The 8159-nt window shown below is 35.0% G+C and overlaps 1 protein-coding gene across 8 annotated transcripts; it reads left to right on the top strand.

Annotated features, from left to right (window-relative positions):
• Positions 2619-6031, top strand: LOC107644134 (DNA polymerase alpha catalytic subunit-like). Of its 8 annotated transcripts, none has more exons than XR_002347160.1 (12): positions 2619-2969; positions 3082-3240; positions 3376-3459; positions 3570-3644; positions 3812-3876; positions 4092-4215; positions 4323-4411; positions 4494-4563; positions 4643-4726; positions 4830-4906; positions 4991-5352; positions 5750-6031. XR_002347160.1 is itself a non-coding variant. In XM_021102762.1 (8 exons), exons 2-6 carry the CDS (start codon positions 3130-3132, stop codon positions 4105-4107), a joined length of 351 nt encoding a protein of 116 aa, XP_020958421.1. In that variant the 5' UTR covers positions 2619-2969; positions 3082-3129; the 3' UTR covers positions 4108-4215; positions 4323-4411; positions 4494-4508. The 8 variants fall into 8 exon arrangements, 1 of the variants encoding a protein (XP_020958421.1); XR_002347161.1 differs by lacking the exon at positions 5750-6031 and having other exon boundaries at positions 4991-5072; positions 5220-5643; XR_001621220.2 differs by lacking the exon at positions 5750-6031 and having other exon boundaries at positions 4991-5072; positions 5156-5643.

Below are 8159 nucleotides of genomic sequence, written 5' to 3'. Positions count from 1 at the left end.
ATGTCCTTACAAAAAGCCAGCCATAGAAAGGAGTAGGATTGATTGGATGAAGACAGCAGGAAAGCAGAAGTTCAGAGGGACGAATGCATCTCTATACGCTTATCTGAAATTCTCACCAATGAATTACATAAGTGTTTCTATCTTTATTTTCTGTTTATTTATTATTAATTTCGAAAACTCCATAACTATTTGATATCCGCCTGACTGAGATTTACAAGGTGACCATAGCTTGCTTCATACCAACAATTTCCGTGGGATCGACCCTTACTCACGTAAGGTTTATTACTTGGACGACCCAGTGCACTTACTGGTTAGTTGTATCAAAGTTGTTAATGGAAAACGATTTATTAAGACGTGCGTACAGAGTTTTTGGCGCCGTTGCCTGAGATCACAATTTCGTGCACCAGTTACCCTTACTTTCATTTGGATTGTATTATACCAAGATTAGTGCAATTGAATCACATGCCATTGTAAACCAGAAGTTTACTTGCCCAAATGAATTCATAACTTGGCATGATAGATTGGGTCATCCGGGAACAACCATGATGAGGAGAATTATTGAAAACTCTCATGGACATTCACTAAAGAACCAGAAGATTCTTAAATCTAGTGAATTTTGTTGTGCTGCATGTTCTCAAGGGAAGTTAATTTTAAGGCCATCACCAGTAAAAATTGGATTTGGGTCCCCTGAATTTCTAGAAAGGATTCAAGGTGATATATGTGGACCTATTAATCCACCATGTGGATCTTTTAAATATTTTATGGTCCTGATAAACGCATCTTCGAGATGGTCACATGTGTGCTTATTGTCTTCTCGCAACCTGGCGTTTGCGAGATTACTGGCTCAAATTATTCGATTAAAAGCACAATTTTCAAAAAATCCAATCAAAGCAATTTGCCTTGACAATGTTGGTGAATTTACTTCACAAGCTTTTGATGCTTATTATATGGCTAATGGAATAAGTGTTGAACATCCAGTAGCTTATGTTCACACACAAAATGGGTTAGCAGAATCACTTATTAAGCGCCTCCAATTAATCGCTAGACCCTTGCTTATAAGAACAAATCTCCCAACCTCGGTTTGGGGGCATGCTATTTTACATGCCGCATCACTTATTCGTTTGAGGCCAACGAGTTACCATCAGTTATCTCCTATGCAATTAGCTTTTGGCTAGCAGTCAAATATTTCCCATTTAAGAATATTTGGGTGTGCGATATATGTTCTCATTGCACCACCTAATCGCACCAAAATGGGACCCCAAAGAAAATTGGGGATATATGTTGGATATGATTCTCCCTCTATAGTGAGGTATCTTGAGATACAAACTGGAGATGTATTTAAAGCCCGGTTTACGGATTGTCATTTTGATGAATCAAAATTTTCAACATTAGGGGGAGAGAATAAGCTTCCCGAAAAGGAACTTAATTGGAATGCATTATCGTTGATGCATTTAGATCCTCGATCAGGGCAATGTGAACTAGAAGTTCAAAAGATTATACATTTGCAAAGAATAGCAAATGAATTACCTGATGCATTTTCCAATACAAAGAGGATAACAAAATCTTATATACCAGCGAAAAATGCCCCAATTCGAATTGATGTCCCAGTAGGACAAGTAGCCACTGAAGCAAATTCACGCCAGAAGCGTGGCAGGGCAGAAAATGCCCCACTTTGAATTGATGTCCCAGTAGGACAAATAGCCACTGAAGCAAATATACGCCAGAAGCATGGCAGGCCTGTCGGTTCCAAAGATAAAAATCCTCGAAAGAGAAAAGAGGTAAATACTATTCCTGTTGAAAAAGACATAGTAAAGACACCTGCAGCTGTCCAAAATTCTAATATAACGCCAGAAGACGTTCAGGTACCTGAAAATTATGAGAATGACGAGATCTCAATAAATTATGTCTTTACAGGAGAGAAATGGGATCGAAATAAGACAATTGTCAATGAAATGTTTGCATATAATGTGGCATTAAATATCATGCATGAAAGTAAGGATCTTGAGCCAAGATTAGTCGAAGAATGTCGACAAATGAATGATTAGCCAAAATGGAAAGAAGCCATGAAGGCTGAATTAGACTCACTTGCAAAACGTGAAGTCTTTGAACCTGTAGTCCGTACACCTGAAGATGTAAAACCTGTTGGATACCGATGGGTATTTGTGAGAAAACGAAATGAGAAAAATGAAGTTGTGCGCTACAAAGCCCGACTTGTGGCACAAGGTTTTTCACAAAGGCCCGGTATAGATTATGAAGAAACGTATTCCCCTGTAGTGGATGCGATAACATTGCGTTATTTGGTCAGTTTATCTGCATATCATAAACTGCATATGCATTTAATGGATGTGGTAACAGCCTATTTGTACGGCTCATTAGATCGAGATATCTATATGAAAGTCCCTAAAAGACTTAAGATATCTAAACCATCCAGTGAATATTCGCAAGGGTTATACTTAGTTAAATTGCAAAGATCTTTATATGCACTAAAAAATTCTTATTTGTTTGTGAAAGTTTTTTAGTGAGAGTTATTAAAACCTCCACAATATATTTTATTTTTAACAATTTTAAATAACTAACAAAAACTCCCACTGTTATAATAATCTCAACCAAATTACCCTAAAATCTCAATTCTCTCGCCATCGCTATTCATCTCCTTGCCGCCATTGCTGACAAGCCTCCTCCGTCAACGCGACGCCGGTGGAGTTATGAATGGAGGACGAGGTGATCGTGGAGCCTCTCAATTCGTGGAGCTCTTGTTGCCTCTCGTGTATTTTAGTGACGATTCCATTCAGATCGTTGAGCTAATGCTTTAGATTTTCACTTTTGCATCGTCTTCCATGGCGGGTTTTGCCGTTGGTTCTGCTTTTGCTCCGGCAGCTTGAAACACTCAAAGCGTGGTCTCGGTGGCGCTGGCTGAGGAGATCAGGAACGCAAGCGAGCGGGAGTCTCTGGAACCTTCGATTGAAGCTGTATTTGTTCCTAATTTTTTCTGTTAAATTATTAGAAATATACGAAATTTAACTGTGTGTGGTAGTGAAGGAGAAGATAATATTGACTGTTTGCATTTTTATTGAGAATTAGGTTGAAGCCGGGAATTCGTATCAGAGTTGTTGTGTTGTTGTGAAGAACATGCAAAGATGTGTCTACGCCACTCCAAGTCACCCTATACATCTTACTGATGAAATGGTGAAACTTGAGAAAGATGCTAAAAAATCTGTAGATTTCCATAAAAAGCTGCAAGTAAGTTTATCTTTTATCGGTGTTTGGCATAAATTTGTATTTTTATTTATATTGACTTTTATCCTTGTTTATTCTTTCAACAGAGAGCTAATGCATTCTATCTTGTCATTTTTTTTATTGTTTTTTAAAATTTAGGATGCAGTATCTAGTTTAAAGAACGAGTTAGCAAAACATCTTCTGAACCTGAATGTTTCATGCTTTAGTATGGCTCCTGTTAAGGTTTGCTGATTAACAAATTCTTATGTAAACAAATTTTTGGTCAATGTGATCATTTTGTTGTAAATGATTATTTTGTTGGGTTTATTCTGATTTCCTGCTCCTATTTGCAGAGGAAGTATGCATTTGAAAGGTTCGAAATTCCTTCTGGTGAAAGTTATGTGCTTAAAATATGTTATCCATTGAAGGTACATATTAGACCCTAAGGATTCAAACTAGTGTATTGGTCTTAGAGATGTGAAGATTATTAGGCGTTCAATGCACTGGTTTGCAAAAAGCCTTGTTATTTATGTGTGAGTTAAGCTAAATACTATTTTAAGCCTTGTTATTATTTCTTTTTGTAAAATTGGTCTAGGATCAAGTATTTCCTGCAGACCTGAAAGGAGAAAGTTTTTCTGCTCTTTTAGGAACTCATTACAGGTATTTCTTCCCCCTTCTCTCTCTCTCTCTCACACACACAACAAACACACACACACACACAACACACTCACTCTCTATTCACTGACTACATGTATTTTGTTTTCAATATAGTGAGAAAATGAGTCTCTTTCTGAAAAGCAAAAGCCCAAACCAATTTCTAGAGTAACTATTTTAATATAGCATTATGTTTACTTAAAAGCTTCTTAACATTGCAGCAGTGTGGTTAAGTAGAAGCATTTTTGTTCAATATACTTTAGCAAATCAATTTCATTTGGTGGCTCATTGATGATGATGATTCCAAGATATCTAATATTGCCTAATGCCCTCTGTTTTGTTAAGGTATACATGATTGGAGTGTGTTCTGATTGTGAATTATAAATATGTTAACTGTCAAGTTCTTGTTTTTTCCATTGCCTTTCATCCTGCCTCATTCCATAACTAAATAGGTGTTGATGTGAAGAAGATAAGAGATTGTGTTGGAGATCCTAATGTGGATGTTGAGAATCCAGTTCTTAAGAAGGAACAGGATGCACAGGTTGGTGCCTCAAATACTATGTAGACATGTATATATACCATAGCTTTGTTAATTTGATTTGGTGATGCAAATTTCACATCAGATTGGGAAAGGCACTCGCGGTGATGTTACTATTCTGCCTACTCTCATCATAAACAACAGACAGTATAGAGGTATATATGATAGAAATTGTTAATGCATATTCAAATTTTTCTCTATGAGTATCATCTTTGGTTCTTAACTTTGTTTTAGGCAAGTTGTCAAGAGAAGCAGTACTCAAGGCCATCTATTTTGCTTTCAAAGAAACCACTGAGCCATCAATTTGCTTAACTCCAGGTCCTTTTTCCTTTACTATCTTCTTTTATTTATCAGCCTGCTTATCATATCAAACCTCCTTCTCTTGGACAATAAGCACCTTTGGTTTAATCTTTGTTTGCAGACATGGAAACAAATGATTGCCTCGTAAACAATGGCGGTTGTTGGCAGGACAAATCTGCTAACATTACTGCATGCAGGGTAATCACTATAGCTTTAAATACATATATAGGGGATTTTTTCTTCTTGTTTTAATCAGCATCTTTTTTTCTCCACTAAGTATAGGACACTTTTAGAGGAAGAGTTTGTGAATGCCCTGTTGTGCAAAATGTGAAATTTGTTGGTGACGGATATACTCATTGTGAAGGTAATTTTTATTAGTCCTTAGAGTTACTTTCGTCCCATATTTAGGTACAATTGGTAATTAACTATTTGGTTGGGTTGATGAAGAAGGATTGCTGTTGAATCTTAACTCCTGTGGCTCTATCAGTAGTTTCTATGTCTATGCTGTTAGGCAAATTGGTAGCTTTGGATTCTCTTGTTTTGAGGATCTTAGAATTGTTCTTCAATCTGTTGTGGAGCTTAAAGATTTCTTGGATCACACTGCCATGCTTTCTATGCCAAATCAAAGAAGCATTACTCATCAGGTACCAGCAGCCATGGCTCACTAATATAATCTTAATTAGGATCTTCATTATTGGAAATATTATTTTTGTTTAATTTGTTACTGTTAATTAGTACTCTTTCTTTGGAATTTTGGGGAGGCTTATTATTATTATTAATATTGATTTATTTGTTCATCATCTATATATCTCTTGTTTGATCTGTATTTGTTTTCTTTTTCTTTTTTCTTTGATCTTTGTTGAATTTGAAGAGAAAATGAACTGTAATTTTAGCATGATGAATAATTGGGAATGTGAAATCTGAAAATTTATAGAGTCCAGATTTGCATTTATTGTCTTTTTGGCTGGCACATATGTCAAAACAAATTTGTCGAGGTACAAGCTAAGAGTTTTCATAACTTTCTTGTTCTTGCTACTACAGATACATATAACTTAGTGGTTCAGAACTTCTGTATATATTTTGGTAAGATTTACTAAAATATCTTGTTTCCTTAAATATAGACTATGATATAATGTAATAAAAATGAGGTTAAATTATCCTTTTCTTCTTATAATTTTATTAAATTTTTAACTAAAATTTTGTATTTTTTAATTGAATTTTTATTCTGTTTTTAATTTTGTTATTATATGGCTGAAGTGATCATTGGACACTGCATGATTTGATACATTGACAAGTTTTTTTTATATATAGAGTTATGCCTTATATTGAGAAATTGTGTTATTATAAAAGATTTAGTTTTTAAATTTTGATATTAAAAAATAAATGTTTAATTTGAGAGTATGTAAATGAGATGAGATTAATGAATGATTTAAAATTAAAAATAAATAAATAATTATAGAGTTTGTGGAGGTTTGAAAATCTCACAAAATAATTAATTTTTTTTAATTAAAAAATCAATTTGTGGGGGTTTTAAATTGCCACAAAAGTGATTTAAAATTGTCACAAAAGTCCAATATAAAACCCCCACTAAACACACACAAAACCCCCACTGAATAGATTGTGGAGGTTTTTAAAAACCTCCACAAAAGACCTCGTGGCACCTCAAATTTTGGGGGTTTTAGAAACCCCCACGAACCATTTGGTGGGGGTTATAAACCTCCACAAATAAGAGAAAAAACTGCCACAAATAAACAAAATCCTTGTAGTGATGGTCTAAAGCAATCTGGATGAATGTGGTATAATCGTCTTACTGAGTATTTGGCCAAAAATGAATTCAAGAATGATGATATCTGTCCATGTGTTTTCATAAAGAAAACCGCATCTGGATTCGTTATAATTGCTGTGTATGTTGATGATTTAAATATCATTAGAACTCCTGAAGAGATTCCAACAATTATAAAAATTCTGAAAGAATAGTTTGAGATGAAAGATCTTGGAAGGACTAAATTTTGTCTCAGCCTGCAGATCGAGCATACAAAAAAATGGGATCTTTATTCATCAAGCGACATACACAGAGAAAATCTTGAAAAGATTTTATATGGATAAGTCACATCCTTTGAGTACCCCAATGATCGTAAGATATTTGGATATGGAAAAGGATCAATTTCGTCCTAAAGAAGAGAATGAAGATATCCTTGGTCCTGAAGTACCATATCTTAGTGCCATTGGAGCACTAATGTATCTTGCCAATAATATGCGACCGACATATCATTCGCGGTGAATTTACTAGCAAGATATAGTTCCTCTCCAACTAGAAGACATTGGAGTAGAATCAAACAGATCTTTCGATATCTTCATGGAACGGTTGATATGGGATTGTTTTATCCCTATGGATCCAAGTCACAATTAGTTGGCTATGCAGATGCTGGATATTTATCTGATCCACATAAAGGGAGATCTCAAACAGGAGACCTATTCACATATGGTGGTACAGCTATATCATGGAGGTCCACGAAACAGACGATTGCAGCAACATCCTCTAATCATGCTGAAATACTAGCGATACATAAAGCAAGTCGCGAGTGTTTTTGGCTCAGGAGTGTGATCCAATATATTCTGTCATCATGTGGACTGATTAATCAGAAGATAGCTCCAACTGTCCTGTTTGAAGATAATACAGCATGTATTGCTCAACTTAAAAGCGGATATATCAAAGGTGATAAAACAAAGCATATTTCTCCCAAATTATTCTTCACTCATGATCTTCAAAATTAAGGGACAATTGATGTCCAACAGATCCGCTCAAGTGACAATCTGGCAGATTTATTTACAAAGTCACTCAAAATCCTCCTTTGAAAGATTGGTACATGAGATTGAGATGCGCCGATTTCGAGACATCAACTGATGTCGACAAGAGGGGGAGACTGTACTCTTTTTTCCTTGGTCAGGTTTTTTCCCATTGAATTTTTCTTAACAAGGTTTTTAATGAGGCAGTCCCCATCACTAAAGGATATTGTACTCTTTTTCCTTCACAAAAATTTTTTTCCACTGGGTTTTTCTTTGATAAGGTTTTAACGAGGCAATAATCCTAAATGGTCATCCAAGAGGGAGTGTTGTAATGAGGATGGATAAGAATGATGGATGCCCATTTATGAGGGCACATTTTTCCTATGTTGAAAGAAATAAATGAAGTTTGAAATGTAAACTTTGTGTGCATATAAATACATGTACGAGGCAAAGAAGGGATACACACACAAGCAATAAACAATTCTCTCTCTTTTTTATGTTACAATACTTCTCTCTCTTTATATTTCTTTATATTTGTTACCTCCTCTTTATTTATTTATTTAGTTATATATATATACTGCATCATATAATCTAGTAATATATTAATCATTCTTATTATATTGAAATCGTGGTGAATATTATTACTAGATTTATCTAATTATAT

The sequence above is a fragment of the Arachis ipaensis genome, chromosome B05, assembly GCF_000816755.2.
Source record: "Arachis ipaensis cultivar K30076 chromosome B05, Araip1.1, whole genome shotgun sequence".
Taxonomy (NCBI): Eukaryota; Viridiplantae; Streptophyta; class Magnoliopsida; order Fabales; family Fabaceae; genus Arachis; species Arachis ipaensis.
This window is presented reverse-complemented; position numbering and strand designations above follow the sequence as displayed.

Coding starts and splice junctions, on each gene's coding strand:
- LOC107644134 (XM_021102762.1), top strand. CDS start 3,130: ATGCAAAGATGTGTCTACGCCACTCCAAGTCACCCTATACATCTTACT. Junction 3,241..3,375: donor ATTTCCATAAAAAGCTGCAA/GTAAGTTTATCT, acceptor TTTAAAATTTAG/GATGCAGTATCTAGTTTAAA. Junction 3,460..3,569: donor TTAGTATGGCTCCTGTTAAG/GTTTGCTGATTA, acceptor TCCTATTTGCAG/AGGAAGTATGCATTTGAAAG.